Source organism: Colias croceus, chromosome 4, assembly GCF_905220415.1.
Source record: "Colias croceus chromosome 4, ilColCroc2.1".
Taxonomy (NCBI): domain Eukaryota; kingdom Metazoa; phylum Arthropoda; class Insecta; order Lepidoptera; family Pieridae; genus Colias; species Colias croceus.
The window spans coordinates 9937214-9960125 of NC_059540.1; the positions used below are offsets into that span (position 1 = coordinate 9937214).

Genomic DNA, 22912 nt, shown 5'->3' on the forward strand with positions numbered 1-22912 from the left:
ATATAATAATATTTTAGTGGTTTGGCTGGCTGTAAGTACCTATCTATGATAAGTCGATGATAATTCGTACAAAGGTTTTTGTACATTAAAAAAAGAGATTCATCATTCATGCCTATTCACACTTAGCAATGAATATTAGGTATATTGAATCAATTTCAATTTTACTGACGCTACAGCACTTTTTCAATTCTTGTTCCAGTCATTAGGTAGGTACCTATGGTTGTTATTAAAATCCTTAAGCTTTTAAACAGAGCCTAGGCTAAGTCCCCTAGCGCTAAGCGCTGTTCGGGTGTTAGCCCACAGCATGGCTGAGTCTGTACCGATTACCTAATATGTGTTTACTTTTAAGATAGGATAGTCTAAGTTTTTGTTGGCCATAAAGCTTTTTTTCTTTCTTTCTTTTCTTTCTATTGTGCTCACGAATTTCTTTCTATACATTCTCTTAACACATAACTCCATCACGTCAAGCTTTTCCTACTAATTACTACCAATCCCAGTCTGCAACAGCCTTTACCAAGGTCTGTGTGAAAAAGCGGATAATCGAGAGGCGTGGTGTCAAAGCTCGCTCCGCCTACAAGAGAGCGGCGTTGGATCGCACACAACTCGGTCGGCTGCGGCGCGGCGTGGTCATGGCGCGAACTGTGCCGCCGAACCGCACGTAAGTTCTTTTTTTTATTTTAATATTTTATGGGTAAAGAATTGCTAGATAGAGTAAAAAAATGGTACATTAGTAGGTATTATTGGGTTTTGAAAATTCTTTCGCTAATAGAATTTCAATTTTCCTGTGTGAGGTTATTTCAGATTAAATTTTTTCTGGGGTCATTGCAATTAAAATATAAATATAAATATTTGATTTGCACTTTTGCAGTAACTAACTATTAAAAAATCAATCGGGAAAAAATATAGAGGCTTAGTTAGTTTTGTTGGAAAAACTAAATAGTTTTTAAAAGTCTTTCGCAAATAGAAAGCTGAATTTATCCTGTGTTATGTGTGAGGTTTATTTTTTACTTCGGTAAATTCAATTAAAAAAAATTGATCTGCTGTTATCCTATTAAAAATCAATCAGTATTTAATTTAAGCCAAACTCTACCTACCAAAAATTATTAAAAATATTTTACCTACCATTTTACCGGTAAATATTAATAGAATAATTTCATAATGACATTTTATTATTTTTTTAATATATTCTTCTTAATATATATATAAATCTCGTGTCACAATGTTTGTCCTCAATGGACTCCTAAACCACTTAACCGATTATAATAAAATTCGCACATCGTGTGCAGTTCGAACCAACTTGAGAGATAGTTGATAGATAGTTTAAATCTCAAATCGTTTTAGAGAAAGCGGGCGAAGCCGCTGGCGGTAAGCTAGTAGCAAATAAAAAATCTGGGGATTCCATAACCATGAAAATTGTAAATGTACTTAATACATTTCTAACTAAAAAGTTATCGTGTGTACCTACCTACCTACTGAATTTATTTTACTCTCCTTTTGGTCTTCGTAACGCGTAGTAGGTACCTAGATAGATACTTTTACTGTTTTTACTAGGTAATAATCTTTGAAGTAGGTAAATTTTGATTGAAAATATTATTTTTATAATAAAAAAATATAAATATGCATTACAAAAGTATATGTAAGTTAGGTAGAGACAGATAGAGCTTCTAAACTTGCAGAATTAACAACGAATAAACGAGACAAATTATCATAAAATATAACGAGGGAACAATTATTGTCAATATTTTTTCTAGAAGAATAATGAAAATATATATTTTTTTCATTCAATAAAATATTAACTAGGTAAAAGATACGTAGGATTATGAAACTCATTAAAAAAAACCTTTCATTGGCTTTCCTACAATTACTTAAACGTGAGTCCATAATATATTGATAGAAAAATTATTTTACTACCTAAGGGAAAATTTGATACTGATGTATAATGTAGAGACGAGTTTTCTAAGTGAACCATCAAATCACTCGACCATCTAACTCACTGAAGTTAGAAATGTATCTTTGGCCACGTGTCTATCTGGTCTGATCTTACTAAAATAATTGTTTGTTAAATATTATCCACCTTCGAATCAAAATCGAAAGATAAGAAAAGATATTCGACAGATTATATTGGTAGAGCTTAAAAGCTTAAAGAAAAATAGTAACGGAACTCTTTCTTGTTAGATAGAAACTTAATTATGATAGTCAAAATTATAATAAAATGGGATTATGTCCATGTTGTAGCATCCTACTAACTAATTCTGACGCTACTCTCTAGTCGTTACAGCATAAACATTTTTCTAGAATCTAGATAAAAGGAAGTTTGAAAAAAAAAATCGCCGTGTTTTAGAACTATTTTTTTAACAGTTGAAGATTGTAGAGAGAAAAAATGTTAAGATTTAAAATAAAACAAATCCATAATCGTTTGATTATCACATGACAATATATTTAATTTTTTTTAAATAATAAAATAAGATTTGAATGATTTTTAATTAAAAAATTTTAACATACTTACTTATTCATCGACATGTTTTGATAATTGCTCCTTTCTACATAGATATAGGTAGTGTACCTAACATCACTTTATATAAGCGCTTTAGATAAAATTATAATGTTTAACTTTAATAGGTACCCCATTGGTAACAACAAATACGAAGAAAAAAAAACACTTAAAAATACCTAATAGGTAGGTACATAATAGAAAATCGTTATGCAAGAAATAATGCGCAAAGAAAAACCGGTGCAATATAAACGAAATCCAATTTATGGACACACTATAGAACATCAACTGATGAAAAGGGTTTTTCGGAAACCGATGGTTTGCCAATGACACGTGCTTATAGCCTCTGCGCTTTAAAGCGTTAGGGTTGCTACTAAAATATATTTACCTACTTAACTTTAAATTTTAATATGAAAAATAGTGTAAATTTTTTGTCGTATTAGGTGTGTTCAAATTGTTAGTAAAAATGCAATGCAATGTCAAATCTTATATTATATTATGTCGATTTTTTACCAAACAGGGAAGATCGGTATTTCCTTTTGAATGATGTCAGATATTAAACGGAAAGTCTTTTCTTTTGATGGACGCAAAATAGAAACATTAAGTTAAACGTTTTATTGTCAGTGAAATAAAATTGGGGTCAAATTGTACTTCGTTTCTTACCTTCATCCTGTAATTTTCTACCTCCGAAATTCTTTTCAACCTCTGAACTGAACTAAGAGCTTATATCTTTTTAGCGAGTTTGATAGATAATAATTTCTTGACTATTAAAAAATATATATTATAGTTGGTGATATTATTACGCGTATTTTTAATCCTTACTATATGCTTTCATAAATTTTAAATAAATAGCTGTGTTCGTTTGACTTTCTTTCGCATCGCAACGGAGCGATTTTATGATATGATTTTGTGTCTGGAGATAGTTAGATGGCTAGCAAATGATGCTACTTTTTACTACAATCAAACATTTTTTCTCATGCGAATTGACCACACTGATGAAGCCGCGGTTAACAGTATATACAATGCTATAGGTGAGGAGTGATAATTTTAACAGTTTTCATATAGAGCGAAATATAGAGGCTTATAAAAACAACGCCCAAGTTTACTTAAAGTTATCAATATGTATGTACATTATACGCGATACAGATATTAAACGACAACATTTAATTAAAAAGAGAAAATAAAACACTTCCTAAAGTTATATTCTGATAGAGATTGCGATATAATATATGAACATTATTAATTTTTATCTTATTTTGTATATACAGACTTCTCTCATATCTGGCCTGTTATTATTTATATGGTTAAATTGAACATAAAAGGATGTAAAAACAGAACAAATAATGAACATTTTCAACAAAGCGCCAACATGGCGCCAACCCTATCGGTCAGCCCAATATAGAGAGTCCTCTGTCACGGCGGTACATTTGTCACTACAATCCTGCGGTTAATGAAGTGGACGACGATTATTTCGGGACTCATGGGGCAAAGGTCAAGCCCCAATTATGATGTTTTTAAATATAGAATTCAAATATGACAGTGATAACAAATAATAGGCAGGTAGGTACCTAATATAAATATGTACTTAATTAAACTGCTAGGTAGTGATTTTAAGAAACGAGCATGTTTTCATATACATAATATGAAGAAATTCGGGTATAGCTGGATAACTTTATAAAACTAAAGGATGGGTGAAAAGGATTTTTAATAATTTTTTGTTACTTACGTATACCTAATTGAAAACCGCGAAGATTATCTTTAGCAGTGCGCTACTCTGTAAAAATTTTATTGAATATAAGTAGGCCTTCTCCAAAAACCCTGCCATGACTATTTGTCGCTCCTACAACTCTACCTGTACCTACTAAATTGGTACAGTCTGCTCAGCGGTGAGCCTTCTATATTATGTAATTCACGGCATTATGTTTATTTGTATCCGACTTTTAAATATTCCCTATGAACAACTTTTATTATTTATTTCTTTAGATCGTGGCGGCGCGCCAGCGGCCAGTAGAATGGCGCTGAAGACGCCGACGCCGGGCGGCGGCGAGCGCGAGACATGGGGGAAGAAGGTCGACTTTCTGCTCTCCGTCATCGGATTTGCTGTCGACCTGGCCAATGTGTGGCGCTTCCCCTATCTGTGCTACAAGAATGGGGGAGGTAAGTGGAATTTTCTATACTATACTGTCTACAGATGGCGTAAAGAACTAAAGAAGAACAGGAAAGGACGAATTTTTATCTTTCTTTCAGTGAAAACTAGCTAAATGGAAAATTTCAGCAATAACTCATTTAATAGAACATTTTGATTAATACAGTGCAATTTGGTTGGTAATCTATATTCGTATTTTAGGAACAGAATTAGGTACCTATTTCAAAACTTTTCTCAGTTTTGAAATAATTCTTGCAACTGAAAAATAAATCATTATGTAGGTCTACGTTACAAATATATATGTTTCTTATAATAAGCGTTTTTCCCTAATTATCTGTATTTTATTTACTACATTTTATCTATTAATTCTTTAAACAGAATCCGTGCTCAAACTTCTAAACAGCCTATCGAATCCATGTTTCGCATACATATCGCAGGAGAAGTAGGTACGCACAAAATGCTCAATCCAAATTAAGTCATCGAACAGATTCACTTATCCTTTCCCGAGATTGCGTTAGATCTACGTGAAAGGTAAAATCCGGTGTTAAGACGTAAGTGTCGGTAGGACAAGCGTGCGAAACGACCTCAATGTTAAGTGCCTCTTGCCTCCGCACTAATTGTCGCCTTGTGAGCTTGAGACGCGTTCACTTTGCTATTTGCACTTTGCAGTCAATATGCACTCTTCTAATTGACTGATTTCAACCCCTTTTCTGGATGTATATCTACGCTTTGTTTGAGTAATATGCATATAACTGAAGAGTGTCTTATGTACAGGGCAAATTTTAATTAAGTACTTGGGACACTACAGTTTTTCTCAGCATCTGATCTGTGATTAAATATTACTTTAATAAGAATATGATAATATTTATATATGTCGTGGCCATATCGTAGATTTGCTCATTTCATGATATGATCGATCATTTCGTGAAATGGTCGCATTTCATGAAATGGTCGAATGTCTATTGGCCACATCATGATGTGGTTTGGGCAGATCAATGATAAGAAATCGTTTCTCGATATGGCCAACTAAACGCGCGGTTTTTTCGTGAAATGATCAAAATTATTTGATCATATCGTAAAATACTTACATTAATTATTGGTAGAGGCGCTGCAAGCGCTGTGTTTATGTGATAAGATGGCGGCCGCTGAAGAAAATTTAATTATTCGCAGTTTAAAACTTCATAGTTCGTTTTATTACAATATGAAGAAAGTCATAGCAAATAATTTACGACGAAGAGGTTCGAGTACTATGGAAAATGCGGATATCTTATATTGAGGAAAAAATGCGTCAAAAATCCTTTACATAAATATATATTTTATATATTCTATGTTATTATAATTGTTCCTTATTTAAAAAGCGATTCGCTTCTGGCGTTCTTTATTAAAGTCTAACCTAACCTAACCTAAATGTTTTCTATTGCAAAAACCATTCGCTTCTGGCATTCGCCGGCCACTGCCGTGGCACTAACTTAAATGACAATAAACAAGTTCTAAAATTATTCAGAATTTTTTAATGTTTTACGGACTTTATAATATATTTTATACGATCTGGCCAAATGTGGATGACCATATCGTGAAACGTTGACGATTTAACGATCTGATCAAACCATGTTGGCCATTTCATGAAATGCGACCATTTCGTGAAATGATCGATCATATCATGAAATGAGCAAATCTACGATATGGCCACGACATATACACATATTGTACAAAATATATTCCTAAAAATCTATCTCTATGAAATTTATTTAAAAAGGCTTCGATGACATTTTCATGGTTTAAAAAAAGATTGATTCAGTCAAATCACAATTTTTGATACAGACCTTGAACCTTAGAATATAATTATTTGTACTTACTATATCTACCTACTGTGCCTTGCATTTCTCGTATAGTTGATTGCATTCAGGACGTGTATATGGTACTTGAGTCGTAATCGGCAACCCCCAGTTCCACGGTTCTCGACTACATCTAGAGAGTGCTTATACTCACTAATTGAACACGAAATATCTTTGAGTATTAGAAGAGGAATTTTCTTCCTATTGTTCTGGATTGGCACCTGAATTAATTCCTTATTGACAATTGGAAACTCAGAATGTTAACCACTAGGTATATTTATGGTATTTATGCGAATCTTCTTTTTTATGTTATTTGAAATGAAATGAAAAGGAGAATGACCACGGATGGTATCGGTAAAATTTTAGTTGTGCCACGTATTCGTGATATTGTTAATTCCTATTTGTATTTACAATGATCATATGTATCACTATTAAGTCTTAATTATACCGGATAAATTGAAATAAAAGTAAAAGTTTGTGTTTCGAAACATGTATGACCACGTATGGTATCGGTAAAATACTAGTTGTGTCACGTGTTCGTGATATTGTTAATTCCTATTTGTATTTATAATGATCATATTTATCACTAGACATCGGATTATATGCACTAACAAAATGCCAAAATATGCATGCAAATATGCACTAAAAAAGGCCGAAATACGCACTAAAAACGGCCGATATGCCTAAAATATGCACAATACAAAATCAAAAAACAGCGAAGTTTTCTTAAAATTAAGTATAGTTTTTGTGGCAATATACAATTAAGCTTTTTTAGCAAATTTTCGAGCGCAAATTTGTGACGTTTTTCACCCGCGAGCCCAGTGTTGCCACCTTTCGGGGTAAATCTAGGCCTTTTTTGGAATTCAACCCGTGTTTTAAGTTTTTAGCCCCAAAAGGGTAATCTAGCCCTATTTTCAATGGCTCAAAATTTACTTAAATGGAGCCCATTTCGTAATTTTTTGCCATTTTACCATGCCAAAGTAGTGTTTGTTTACTCGCTGAGCGTTCTGTTTGGCTAATAAAGGTTTGTCAACCAATTAAAACTCCCGCTACTTAACGAATTATGCACGATTGGAGGAAATAGGCTAAAATATGCACTAACGGCGTAATTAGAGAGTTATATGCATTTGCATATGCAAACATGCAAATGCATATAATCCGATGTCTATTTATCACTATTAAGTCGTAATTATACCGAATAAATAGAAATAAAAGGAAAAGTTTTTGTTTTGACACATATATCTATCTCTCTTGCAAGCGCCATATTATCACAGTATTATGTTCCTATTTGAAATGAATGTGTTCGACGCATTGTTCGACGTTATTTATTTTGAAAAAAATGTTTATTACGATTTACTTGTTACATTTGTCTTGTAAATTAAAATATTATCTATGTTATAAACGTAAAACTTAACGTTCATCGTTAGTTTAAACTCGATAAATTATTTTTTGAAGTGTTGAATAAAACTTATTGTTTTATTTTTATTGTCGCGAACTGCGGCTTATTTACATAAAAACTTGAATCATATCTAAAAGTACTAACATCAAGCTTTAAATTGAGCTATATTTCATCTTGACACAATAAGTTTGATTGCGATACCAAGTGCCATAGTCACTTGGGCAATCTCCTTTATTTGTACTATGATATAAATTTATTATACGAATCCCATGTTATGCAAATTACAAACAATTAAATTAAATTTATACTTACTAGTTTACTTCACTTAAATTACAACACTTAGTGTAGGAGTACGTAATAAATATATTTTACGTATTAGTATTTCTTCAAAGCTATCGTCGCATCACAGCGTACCTACAGGCACTTCCTAGAAAACAAAGTTTCCAATACTAATTACGTCCCTTTCCTTCACTTTGTCAGCAGCCCTTTGCCGTCCAAGAGCATGTAATTGACAATCAAAGCGCGCCCTTTGCGCGACGCTCTGAGAAACTTAGTTAGCTTCACGACGTGCAGGAAAATTAGTAACGCAATAATAGGAGGGTAATAAGGTAATAGAGTGAGGAGGTCATCCGATGCCGATCGGTCCCTGTGATCTAATTACATGGCAATTCTCTACGCTGATATTATCCTGCGTCTGATGTCCTGCCAAGGATCGCACCGGAAATTTATTTATCGCGGCCTTTGCGCTTATGACATCGCCTTTGGCAGTCTAATTCAATTTTGTGCGGCGCTGGACTGTAAAACTAGTTTTGATATTATAAATATGAAAGCGGCGGAAAATTTTCCAGCGTGTAAAATGTTATATGAACTTTGAGAATAAACGATAAAAGACGATGAAGTTAGAAATGTTACACGTAAATATTTCCCCTGAATGTGGTATCAATCAGTGTGTAGGGATTTGGTCAGTGAATACAGGCGTTAATTGAGTCGCTACTTCATCATAGCGAAGGGGTCACATCCATCAGTCACGCGTCGGTTACAAGCTGCGGTAGGGTATGAGGAAATGACATTTTCGATCAAGCCATCCACACTAATTATTAGTTCCTCGTAATGCAATGATAGGCTTTGTGTACTTAATTGAATTTGAAATTGCGTGGTTATTAAATTATCTTAAAAGTAAATATAAGAACTTAGTACCTACGTAGGTACACAATCGCTTATATACGCTTTGGCGTTTTGCTATGGAAGAAAAATACATTTTTCAATTTTAACAAGAAACAGAAGGCCCGTTTAAATAAGTAAATTATATTTCGTTAACACTTGTCAGTTAAGGTAGTAAATATAAAAACAACAATATACCTAATATACAACTATAAAATTAATCGAATCCTCACCCATATTTTATTGACTACCGAACAAGATTTATTTATCAATCGGCACAAATAAACTCATTTCCAGTTGAAATGGAAACAATACCGATAAGTATCGAAGGGCCTTGCGGATGATTTAATACCGTTCCGATGGAAATCTCATAATACCCAATCATCCCACTACGCTGCCGTCGCCCAGGGGATTGTCGAGGCTGAGATTCTATTACCTACGTCCAGATTCAAACGTTTAAAATATAAAACTTTATCTTGAAGGAACTGAATCTTAGAACTTGCACTTATTTCTATATTATAATATAGTAAGTATCCTAAAATCTAGTTGAATATTTAGCAAATTTTAGTCTAGTTGTGGATACGCAAATGCTCTAAATCTAAATGCTTATTATTACAGGATAATTATAACATTACTGATATTTGAATAGCATAAAAATAAACTACAGCTTTAATTTCTAATGTTATGACGATTATTTGATAACGTAATTATTTTTTCATAGGTACAAGCGCAACCATAGTACCAATATTTAAAAAATTCTTATGATTATTACTGTTAATTAGGCACTGCGTTGTTGCGGTAATTTTATTATACCTTCATTCGTAAGTATATTTCAATCATTGAACAAAAGAATTTCACCAAATAAAAATGCGCTAGCCACATTAAGATACTTCTTATACTTGGCAGACTTTATCCTCTTATATTCCCGACCTGTTGCATCTGGCAATAAAGTAAATCCTCTCCCCTGCCTCCTTGCCACTTGATTTATAAGAGCTGCTTATGGGAAGAAGCGATGATTTCAGATTAAAGCGAGATTGCTATATTATCTCACAAGACATTTCATAAGTATGGGGAGAAGTGTACGGATGGCTTTTGGTTATTGAAGAATTTAGAAAGTAGGTTAGGATAGTGCAACGAAACATATATTAGCAAAGAGCGAGATCTTTTTCAATTTTAGTTCTGTAAGTAATAAGTTACATGTGCAGCAGTGTAACAATAATTACAGAACAGATGTGTAGAAAATATATCTTTCCCAGTTAAACATGTGTTAAATCATATAATTGTTAATAAGTTTTATCTACAACTACTTAATGGGCGTTTTCGTTTATAGCTGAACTTGATTTAAACATTGTTGACTGGTACGCGTTGTCTTTCTATTTTAATAATGCTTTTTAAATTATTTGGCTGTTTACGTTAGTCAAAATTTAGCTAGGTACTTATTTTGCATTTTGTGCAGAGAGCGTTTTTAATGTCATATTGCCTGTGGGCTGTGGGATGCAACAGCTCTTTTCTAATAATGCTACATCACAGCTCACAGCAACGTGTGGAAATGTAAAGTCATATTGTAAATTGCTACTGATTGGACCATAATCGTGAAGAGAATTAACGGAAGTGTCTCATTTCACAATTGTAATACAAAAATTGCCGTTTTATGTGTTTACCTACTGTTTTAAGTCTTCCCTTGTATCTATTTATAGATGTTTATATTGAAGATTTCAGTCAGTGGATAGACATAATATTTTTTTATTTAGACTAATATTATAAAGCTGAAGAGTTTGTCTGTTTGTTTATTTGAACCCGCTAATCTCAGGAACTACTGGTCCGATTTGAAAAATTCTTTCGGTGTTAGATAGCCCATTTATCGAGGAAGGCTATAGGCTATAGGTATATCATCACGCTAAGACCAACAGGAGCGGAATAATGCGGGTGAAACCGCGGGGCACACTTAGTTCATAATATCTTTAGTTACATATTATTCTAAATTTTCCAGTCCTAATTAAACTTTATTAAAACCTAGTTCGTCAGGATTTGACTTACGACCAAATAAGGATCTTAGTCCCTTTTACTAGTATGTAATAGTATTATATCATCGGTGTCTTTATTTACTGATGTATCTAGGTATATTTTTTCTTATTTTTAAGATTAATGTACCACGGAGCATCTATGATTTAAGTTTAATGATATTTTATGATCTCTTTAATATCTAGATATACTTTTAATCCTTCGCTAGGCTAATTAACACTTCTTTCTCTATGCTACCCAGACAATGAAACTATATCTACAAAATGAATACCTATAAAAGGATAGCAAAGGATATGTCTATTATATATTATATAGTACAGACTACAGTGACTATTGTGCGCGTCTCAAGTTTCATAAAAGCTTGTTCAAAGTAAATGCGACTCTTAAAAGGCCAATTACCGCAATTTGCGTCGCCCTCCCGTCAATATGAAATTATTGTCTCGAGAATTGCGACCTATGATCTGAGATTGCTTCGGAATCTTCGAGAAAATTGGAGCAAAAAATTTATTCGCACTAAGAGGATTATTGATAAGATTGTAGCGTAAGCTTCGCTTTTAATTTCAATTGTGTTCATTGTTATAGCGTTGAGAAGTATTATGATTAAGTCTTCAATTAAGGTACCTACCATTTAATTACGAAACACAAGGATCGAAAAGAAAGCAGTCACTGGAAAATATAAATTATTATTAATTAAGAGATCCAGCTAATCACTTTTCTGTGCGAGTGTCATGCTGTTGATTTTCGTGATTTAAAAGGAAAAATAGTAACATTTCCTGTTTATTTACGACTAATTTATAAACAAACATAAACAGCTCTATCAATGGTTCTTGTTCACCTAACACTAGTAGGTATTTTAATTGATTTGCATGTGGAATTGCAGGATAATTTATGCGTGGGTATGTTAGTATGTTACTTTGACTTTTAAGATAATTAAATTATTATAGGGGCGTTCTTGGTGCCATATTGCATCATGTTGGTGGTGGGAGGCATACCTTTGTTCTACATGGAGTTGGCTCTCGGACAGTTTCATCGGAAGGGAGCTATCACTTGCTGGGGAAGGCTGGTTCCGTTATTTAAAGGTAAGTACGGAAAATTAATACAATTATTATGATCTTATGCAAACACTGTTCTATTATTTCACTAAGCAGGAACATTATTAAACGTTTCAATATTTTGAAATTATAAGCTGCACAGAAGTTGCTGAAAAAAAAGCTCTTCAAAAACTAAATTGTAAATGGAGTACATAATTAATTGCGTAATAAAATCTTTTACCTGGCAAATTTCACCTCCGTGCTTTATTTTCTTGCTTTTCCCATATCACAACTCTACCTAGAAACGATTTAAAATAAAATAGATTCCAAGTGTAATTCCGGAGCACTTACCTACGGTCCATAATTGACACCATTTCTGGGTCCCCCTTAAGTGCTCGCCCATACGCTTTTCAAAGGCTCTGCAGATTTGCGAGCCCGGCTTATGTTCAGTGATTTCATTTTACTCGATTGTCACGTCTCTACGCTGAGTGGCTTCATGCGATATGATTTTTGAGGAGAAATAAAATTGGTAATGGCGCGGATTAAATTGTCTAAGGTTTCTTTTGTTGTACCTAACTCTTTTTTAAGTGAGTTTGGACATAGAGTGCGTTGCAAAATGATTGCATTTTATCAAAATATGATACGGAATTATAACTGAAATAAGTTTAAGGTTAAATTTCAAATAAACCTTCTTCAAATTTAAAAATTAATTATTTGATAATATATCTTCATTAGATATATTCTTGGAATCCTTTCCAACAGTTTTTGGATAGATAAATAGTTTGGAAAATAGAGTGTAAATATTGAGTAAAAAATTAATGCTAAATAACCAGCGTATGCAAGCCCTCTTCTCTTCAACTAGAAGATAATTTCAATAACAATATTTTATTATAGGTATAGGTTATGCTGTGGTCCTGATCGCCTTTTATGTTGATTTTTACTACAACGTGATCATAGCTTGGGCTTTGCGTTTTTTCTTCGCCTCTTTTACGACCATGCTGCCGTGGACTAATTGCAACAACGAATGGAACACACCATCTTGTCAACCAGTAAGTTAAATATTATTTAGAAGAAGACCTAAACCTAATAGTGACAAAAAATCTTATGTAATTTTATGGACAAATTGTGGAGTTGGACATTGATTTACGACTGTATTATTATGCTGGCGCTACACATTGGCTTCAAAGTTTGAGCAAACATTTGTACAAACTTTGAAGTGAAAACTTTGACGCAAACACGATTACAAATATGCCTGCTAGACTTGTTTTCAAATGTTTTACGGCACAGTTATTGCAAAGATGGCTGATAGATCGGAAGACGATTTTGTGGACGCCGTCAATCTGTTTTATTTGAGTACGTTCAATTTTTGGTTTCATTCTTTACATCAAAATGTTAAATCTCCAAGAAGAAGACGTGAATGGATGTCTACAATGTATCGTAAGAGGACGTAGCTGAAGAAATTCGATAACTACATCATTACTCCACTCCATTCTGACACTCAAAATATACACACACAACTGCTCCGGTCAGCGGCGCGCGCGTTACTAAGCATTGCAACAAGTGTGGCAGGGCGCACAAACTTTGAAGCAACTTTGAAGTTTGATTACTTTGATGTTCGCAGAAAAACCGACTCGACTCGGCAAACTTCAAATATGTGTTCAAACTTTGAACAAATAGGCAAATGTCAGTGCCACACTTCGCGACTTTGTAGGTATTTGCGTATTTGATCACATGTCTAGCGCCTGCATTACAGAATAATCTTGATTAGGTACCTATAGTACCATATTCCAAAATAAATTCCAAACTAAAAGGTTTACTTTCTATTCGTATTTGTTATTACGATCGTACCATGATCGTACCGTATTATAGTAAAGTACGACACGATGTACGATATTAAGTGGCTATGACTTACGATGGACTACATACTGGAAAATGTACCAATAATACCAATTATTATTTATGTATACCGTTTATTATATGTGAGGCTTTAATGAGATTATAATATTTTTAGTTCGAAGCCAATTGGGAGGTCATGAACGCAAATAGGACCCGTCAGAATTCTTCTAATCCACCTCCAGCCACACCATTTACTTCGGCGGCGTCGGAGTATTTCAAGTAAATATATTTTACATTATAAATTAGTCTGTCTTAGATAATAAAGGTTCGACAACAGTACAGAGTTTACCGTCGGCGTACTAAGCGCAATGGAACTTATGGTTTTTCATACACTTAGTATTCCGACGGTGGAAAATCTTTTTTTCTTTCAGTCGGGCAATATTAGAACTTCAAGGGAGCGAAGGCCTTCATGATCTTGGCGCAATAAAATGGGATATGGCGTTATGTCTTCTAGCGGTTTACATCATCTGTTATTTTTCTCTATGGAAAGGCATTAGTACATCTGGCAAAGTATGTCTTATAGATATTTAGAATGATTGTATTCATGGAGGATTTAAATACTCAATAGGTCTGTTTTTTGTAGGTGGTTTGGTTCACTGCATTATTTCCATACGCTGTGTTACTGATACTTTTGGTACGAGGAATTACGCTCCCCGGTTCAGCTACAGGCATTGCATACTATCTGAGTCCTAACTTTGAGGCTATAACACAACCACAGGTAAAATATTGAGATTTGTAAATTGTATTTGTATTAAAACTCCTACTTCTATAGAACATGTTTCAAATTCCTTTAACTTCCAGGTTTGGGTTGATGCGGCTACTCAAGTATTCTTCTCCTTGGGACCTGGTTTTGGAGTTCTTTTGGCTTATGCATCTTACAATAAATATCATAACAACGTTTACAAGTAACTATTATACTTATACGCAATATAATTTCCTTTTTAACATGTATTGGATTGAATTCTAACACTTTTCTTCTTTTCAGGGACGCAATATTGACCAGTGTGATTAACTCTTGCACGTCTTTTGTCGCTGGGTTTGTGATCTTCAGTGTTCTTGGTTATATGGCGTATGCTTCGGGTAAAGATGTGCAGGATGTAGCCACAGAGGGACCAGGTTTGGTGTTCGTGGTGTATCCAGCTGCTATCGCAACTATGCCAGGATCTACGTTTTGGGCATTGATATTCTTCATGATGTTGCTTACTTTGGGATTGGATAGCTCAGTAAGTTACGTTGTGCAAAATTGACATCATACATATTCATTGAGTATCAGTAATTACTTACCTGCTTGTGCACTCGTACTAAATAAATAGCTAAAAGTGATAGGTAATTTAAACTTTTCTCTTTTCAGTTTTAATATACGAAACACTGTTGTAAAAAATCTCGCTGTCTTTGAAGTTGTGAATATAATGTTATTTTCCAATGCTTTTAGTTTGGCGGCTCAGAAGCTATAATAACAGCTTTAAGCGATGAGTACCCTCCTATCGGGCGGCACCGAGAGATCTTTGTGGCGTGTCTTTTCACACTGTACTTTATCGTGGGATTGACGTCGTGCACAAAGGGCGGCTTCTATTTCTTCCAACTTTTGGACCGTTATGCAGCTGGATATTCCATCTTAGTGGCCGTTTTCTTCGAGGCAATCGCTGTATCCTGGATTTATGGTAATTGAATATTTTTATTCAGTCACATTTTTCTATCAACATCTTCAACATTATTCTTTTAGTTAAGTGCTTGTTGATGCAAGTTACATTTTTTTTCGCTTTTTTTTTTCTAGTATAATTACTTATCTACTTTGTAACTCTAAAACTTCTTTTTCATTTCAGGCACAGAAAGGTTTTGTGAGGACATTCGCGACATGATAGGTTTCAAGCCAGGGCTATACTGGAGAATCTGCTGGCGTTTCGCTGCTCCGGCCTTCCTCCTCTTCATCACTGCTTACGGCTTACTGGACTATGAACCTTTGCAATACGAAGGCTATGTGTATCCTTGGTGGGCGAATGCTTTGGGCTGGGCGATCGCTGGATCGAGCGTCATGTGTATACCGACTGTTGCGATTTATAAAATTCTGACAACTAAGGGAACCTTTTTCGAGGTAAGGAATCATCACACGGTAACCAAAATTAAAAACTCTTCTTAAACAGCTTACACTGCTCCAATTTTCTGTCTCTACAGAAAATCTATATAAAAAAAAATCTAGCTTCAATTTCCCTTCTAGTCCTTAATAATAATCCTTCTTAATTAATTGACTTTGCTTTTAACAGCGACTCCACATCCTAACCACACCATACGCAGACACGGAAAACAGCACGGTCCACAACGGGGTCGTGGTATCTGAGAGTGGTGGTGTTCGACTCACCTCAGCTGTCACCACACCCACCTCACCACCCGCGACCACGCCAACACAACCCGCGCTCGTGTGAGCCCAACTATCCTTCGACGTCTACTATGTTTAGTTCCCAAATACAAAATGGCGTACCCAGTTCAAAATAGCGGCAAATAAAAAAAAAATAAGAAAAATAATATTTCGGCAAATTAGTACCTAGATATTATAATCAAGTATCATAATTTAAAGGTATTGCTTTAGAAACAGGTCGAATATTCGAATGTTATTTTAAGCTGTATTATCGTGATTATAATTTTATTGTCAAGGTCATTGAACTACGGTTGGCACATCAAAATAATTGTAAGCGAAAATGATTAATTTAATCACGTTAAATAAACCAAAAGGGATATATTTATGAAAACATTTACGCTGTGTTTATTTATAAGCTTTTTTGATTTGCCTATTTTTGTACTTAATTTATAATCGGCGTGGAATCAAATAGCTGATACAATAGGCTATAAGCTATTATAGTTATTACTTATCTTATATTCACATTCAGTATTATTATAAGTGCTGTGGTATAAGTAATAATATTCAGCAAACCGTCGATGTTATAGATGTAGATTTTAAAAATATTATGAGCATAAGGTTGACGCTGGAACAATTAGAAATAGTTAAAACTGCTTCTACTAATTTTATAAATACCTACTGCTTTTTATTAGATGAACCAAAAATAATATTTATTTACACTGTTTTTTGTGTATTGGCGCCAAAATATGACACTTAGCTTTAGTACTTACAGATCAACAACAAAAAATATTGTCACAGATGAGTTACAGCTAAAAAAATATAATATTTGCTACGCGAAAAAATAATTATAGGTAGGTATGCTGCATAAATAGATAAGAATAAAGCTTCATGCTATGCTTATCTATTTCATAACTTTAAATATTTTTTGAAGTAGTTAAGAAGAGTGAATGAAGTGAATGTGTGAACTCTATAGTATTTAATATTAGATTTAACCTAGAATAGTCTATGATGTTAAATTGTTCTCTTTCGAAACTCGAAATAAAATGCTGTGTAGATAATAGTACACGTAGGTAAAAAAAATCTATAATATTTTAAATTGGTGTCGTGCATAGTTCATATACCCACTGTTTAATCTATATTTTAACTAGTAATAATTCTCTTACATAATATAAATTACCTATATGAAATCAATAACTTCGTGTTGAATACTCTTCTCTATATTAATCTCTCTGTATTGTAGTACTAATATATTTATTATACTGTCTTGTTGTTACGTAGAAAATTAGACATTTTGCTCTTCTTCAATTTTATCTCTCGATGTTGTGAAAAAATATTTTTAGGTGCTCCATTTTTAGTAGGTACCTACATTTTTGTGTTATTTTTTGAATTATTTACACTATTCATCACTCCGACTTGGGCAATGCGGATTGATGAATTGTTTTAATGTTAAGTACCTACTTAATTGATTTTTATAATATATTCTAGGTGAGTAAGGGTATGTTAAAAACACGATGTGTTTTGTATAGGAAGGACACGTTCCACACATTACGGTTTACGGATGTAGATGAAGCTTTATATTTAAAAACAATATTAGAGTTTTGACTTTCAAGTTAGATGTTTTGTCTAAGAACTTAGTAGTTTCCATAAAGTATCAACAAACATATATTTTTCCCTCTCAATTAATGTTGACTAGTAGTCATATTTATCATAATAATATTATCTCATCATGTTATTCTCAGTAGAATTTCATATTTATTGTAGTTATATTTATCTTCATCTCTTGATTCCTAGATTTAAAATATATTTAACAAAATCAATCGTCATACCAGCCATTATGACAATTGAGTGTAGAATAAATGTATTTGTATGATAAACTTAAATGTTGTTTTATTTCGCAACCCTTATCTATTAAGGCGCTGCCCTGAGCAAGCATTTCATTCCACTCACACACACACGCCGCGCCACAGCTGCAGCCCGACGCCAATCGCCATACGCGAATCATTACGAACGGGCCTCGGCCGGTAGTGTCGGTACACAGGCGTTCACGCACACATGCGTACGTTTTTGGTTTGGGAATAAGAATTTGCGATTTACACGAAATCTATTGATTGGACTAAAAAAATACCACAGTATTATATTAGTATGTTGCTTGTAGAATTATTTGCCGAAAAAACAGAATGATTGCATGTAGTTTAGTATGGTTTTTAAGCATCAAAAGATTTTTTTAGAGGTACCTTTGAGATTTTTTTCTATCGAGTAAAATAAGTTGTATTGTGTTTTCAACACACCATCCAACTAGTTTATCTCCTGAAGAATATCATATATTTATCTGAGATTTTTTACTGCGGTTAATCATATACTTTAAAGCATTATAATTTAGCAGCAAATTCGCGTTTTGCTCTACTAGTCACCTTAAATGCGCTATGCACGTTAAATCATTCACAAACAATTTAATTTTATGACAGATTTTATTTTATTCACGAGTCAGATTATTGTAGTATGTAAATGATAATTATGTACATTGTACATATACTTACCTATAAATTGTTGCTGTATCACTACAAAATATAAAACCAAATTACCTACTACCCGCTGTCTGTCTGTCTGTCCCTTTGTAGGTATGATAGATCTTAAAAACGACAGAAAAGAATTTGATAGATTTACTCTAAGGATTCACTAGTTCTCCGAGACGAATTATTTAGGACCTACCTATACTTAGGTATAAGCATTTGAATGCCTTAATATGGTGATATGGATATAGACTTGTTTGTTTTCTTCTCGATTCCTACTTGAATTGAGTGAGATTGAGTTGCACAAATTTATCACTCCGACTTGGGCCAAAGCTTGGGAAATTACTTTGGAGAAAAAAAGAACATGCATCTCAGCTTCTCATTTAAAAGGAATATTATTAATTTTTATAATTTTGAATTTTTTATCGTTTAGAGTTTTTGTTCATAAAGGTAGGTATTATATACCTACCTGCGGCTTTCAATGACGTTATAGTTAATAGTAGAACGTCTTTGGCGGCTTCTCTTTTTGTAAACTCTAACGAAAACCTAACTGTATTAAAGATTATCAGTAACTAGTATCTTATGAAACTCAAGAAATTTCGCAAAAAAATTAAGATACATATTGCGAAAACATAACGGCCGCGGCGATGTAAACTTTACGGGTTTGTATTTGCGCGAAAGCCGACAGGACGACGATGCGACGTCTGTCGGGTCAGCTAGTAAATAATAAATAAGTTATAGTTCACGCATACGCTCAACGCATCTGTTTAAAATTATAAAATTGTTTATCTATTTTGCATAAAATATAAGAAAATTTATTTGAATATTTTCTATTTACTAACTTGAACGTGTCCAATATGTTAAGGCTATTATGGCAACATCAAAACGGCAAAGCCAAACCGACTTTAAGATTGCGACTGAAGGACTTGTATCCATGGTTATGAATAAATTATTAAAAAAAAAAGCCAAACCGAATTTGACAGTTGACAGTTGTGATTTTGACATTGCAGTCGTTCTATGAACAAGGACTAATAAAATTCCTGCAAATAGCTTCGTTGATTAGAATTAATATCATGGACAACAAAACTGAGGATCTTAATCCACCCGAGAAGACCATTTTTACTACTATAGCTCAAGGAGATGTAACCGAATTCAATAATATACTTGCTCAACACAAGGGCAGCGTCGATTTCTTAGACGAAAATGGTATGACCGCACTTCAGCACGCCGCTTATAAGGGTTGTAAGGATATGGTGCAATTACTACTCGATAGGGTAAGACATGACATGAATAATTTATAGTGGTTTATTTGACCTGCTTATTGATTGTTACTCATATCTTACTATTATCACATTCCAGGGCGCGGACGTTAATTGTGGAAATCATGAATACAACTATACGGCATTACACTTTGGCGCTTTGTCTGGTAATTCCGACGTTTGCAAGTTACTCCTGGATGCGGGCGCCAAGCCCCAATCGACGAACTCCGTGGGACGAACTGCCGCTCAAATGGCTGCGTTTGTAGGAAACCACCATACTGTCGCAACTATAAACAACTATATACCTCGTAGTGAGATTGCTTACTATTCAGTGCCTCAAGGACTACAAACGGAGGCTTACTTGCCTCCTATTCTAGTTGATACCCTACATAGATTTGTTCTCGGTGTAAACATCCACCCTGTGAGGTTAGCTTTAAACTTGCAACATGCCTCCGGACTATTGGACAATGCTGATAAAGTTAGTAAAGTTTTAGAAATGTTGTGTAAAAGAGAAATGACTAGAGGTAGTGAAACTAATGAGGTTATGGCTTTTAAGTATCATTACCTTGCATATATTATTAAGGAAATCCATAATATTAAGGATAAACAGAAACCAAGTGCGGAGAGTGACAAGAAACATGATGTTGTGGAGATTTTTGCTAAAAAGCTGTTGAAGCCCGGTAGGGATGGTTATTCCTTAGATCTGATGGATTCCTTCTTAAAGGATTGTGTTAGAGAGTTTCCATATAGAGAATGCACTACTTTTCATCAAATGGTGACTGCGTTGACTAGTAAAGACCCTCTGCCAGCATTTTCAGTGATAAATTGCACTCTAAATGGCCAGCGAGGGTTCATTGACAATATTCCCTATTGTAGCACATGTGGGGAGGAGAAACCAGCCAAGAAGTGTTCCAAATGCAAAACAGTGCAATACTGCGATAGAGAATGCCAGCGTCTACACTGGTTTGTTCATAAAAAGGCCTGTAACAGAGAGTCAAGTGTTGCCGCACCTACAAGTAATTCCAAAGTGAATATCGACCCTTCTGAATTAACTGCAGAGCTACAAAATCTTGTTGCTGGATAGAAGCATATGTACCAATTATTTAAATAAATCAAAATGTATACCATATTTTATACCACAACTGTGTACACATGTATTAACAATATTTGTTACTTTATACCATCAAAACTAAACAATTGTTTGAAACAATTAACAGTTTTTGTAATGATTCACATTGCAATTGATGTAATCTTTGAGACCAGCGTTTTTATTGTTTATGATATAAGTAATCAGTGATTTATTATCACATTGAATATAAATTGGATCAAAAATGATGATTTATTCAATACCTTTAACTATAAGCTTTGGTATGTCAGTCATTGATGCTAGAAAGTAATGTTATATGTAAATATGGATGTTGTATAGCACATAATTTTATTTTGCAATGAAAAATATCACAAATCGTTGTAATAGTTTCAATTATTGTCAAAATTTATTATATTTAATTGTTTTTTAAAAATAATGTTTAGGAATCTATTAAGCTTCACTCTATTTTTTGTGATAAATTTTAGTTGTAGCACACCCCGGACACTCCATACAAAATTATAGTTTTGACAGTCACACTGTAGAGACTGCAAATGTGTGTGTAAACTCTTTATGGTTGGCACATTTGTGACTAGCGTAAAAAAAAATTCGCGTTTTTCTGATGAAATACATCCGTAAACAGCACAATATCTAACCATTTTCTACGAAAAACGATAATCACAAATCCAAAATAATAAAATTGCTTTAAGTCAATTTGATTAATGTTGTCAATCTTCGTTGCGTTTCGTCTAAAGACGTCGTTGGTATCGTCCTTGCGGGGAAATGGGTACCATAACATGTCTGATCGTGCGGGGTGAGGTAAGTGTTTAATTTTGGCGGGAGGCGGAGAGTGTCCGTTCTGTAGCGTTTAGCTACTATTATGTATTCTGTGGTTGTAGGTACTTACAGCGGAAAAAAAAAAAATTAAGTCAGTATGTCTAAAATCTAAATGTCAAAAACTTAAGCTATTCTCCTATTTTCCCACTCGCAAAATTTTAGATTACAAATTACAGTGAGAGCATAAAAATGGCAAGTTTGGAAAAGTGTTATTTGTTGAAAAAAACTTATAAAATATATTTAATTAATGTTTACTTTGAACACATATTCTTTGTTACATGAATCATTGGATTGATCATCATGAGTTGTTAAAATCCTTTTAGTAGCAAAAATATAAGTTCATGTTAATATTGAACGAAATACATTTTTGTATTTTATGTGCAATTTTTAATGGATAAAAATTTTCTTTATTCTTTATAACATAGCATATTGACAAGATTGGTTAAAAATCTAGAAGGATTTGACAAAACAATCTACCTCCATTTTTGCAGTTTGTTGTGTTATTGAATTTATATTGATGTACAATACTAGGGTAATGTAATGTGAATGTGTCTTCTGTTTCAATAAATTGGTATAATTGCATAAATTTGTTTTATTTTTGTAGCTGGTTATACTTTACTAGCTGCGCTTCGCGGTTTCACCCGCGTGGCTCCGCTAATGTTGGTCTTAGCGTAATGATATATAGGTAGCCTATGGCCTTCCTCGACAAATGCGCTATCTAACACCGAAAGAATTTTTCAAATCGGATCAGTAGTTCCTGAGATTAGCGCGATCCAACAAACAAAGAAACTCTTTAGCTTTATAATATTAGTATAGATTTCCGACAACTGCGTCAGATCTATTCCTGAAATAGATATTGTTTTCTTGTCCCATCAAATTAACGAGAAA

General features: G+C 33.7%; 2 protein-coding genes across 2 annotated transcripts; both read left to right on the top strand.

The window, feature by feature from the left end:
- Positions 1 to 593: 593 nt before the first annotated feature.
- Positions 594 to 16534, top strand: LOC123691265 (sodium-dependent dopamine transporter). The gene is made up of 12 exons (XM_045635565.1): positions 594 to 658; positions 4475 to 4648; positions 11999 to 12133; positions 12980 to 13134; positions 14097 to 14200; positions 14353 to 14491; positions 14565 to 14699; positions 14783 to 14886; positions 14967 to 15204; positions 15414 to 15642; positions 15805 to 16073; positions 16243 to 16534. The coding sequence occupies exons 2-12, from the start codon at positions 4504 to 4506 to the stop codon at positions 16399 to 16401; spliced, it is 1812 nt and encodes a 603-aa protein (XP_045491521.1). The 5' UTR covers positions 594 to 658; positions 4475 to 4503; the 3' UTR covers positions 16402 to 16534.
- A 3329-nt stretch (positions 16535 to 19863) lies between these two features.
- On the top strand, positions 19864 to 21567 carry LOC123691343 (ankyrin repeat and MYND domain-containing protein 2). Its single transcript, XM_045635668.1, has 2 exons — positions 19864 to 20118; positions 20204 to 21567. The coding sequence occupies exons 1-2, from the start codon at positions 19918 to 19920 to the stop codon at positions 21185 to 21187; spliced, it is 1185 nt and encodes a 394-aa protein (XP_045491624.1). The 5' UTR covers positions 19864 to 19917; the 3' UTR covers positions 21188 to 21567.
- The last annotated feature ends 1345 nt before the right edge of the window (positions 21568 to 22912 follow it).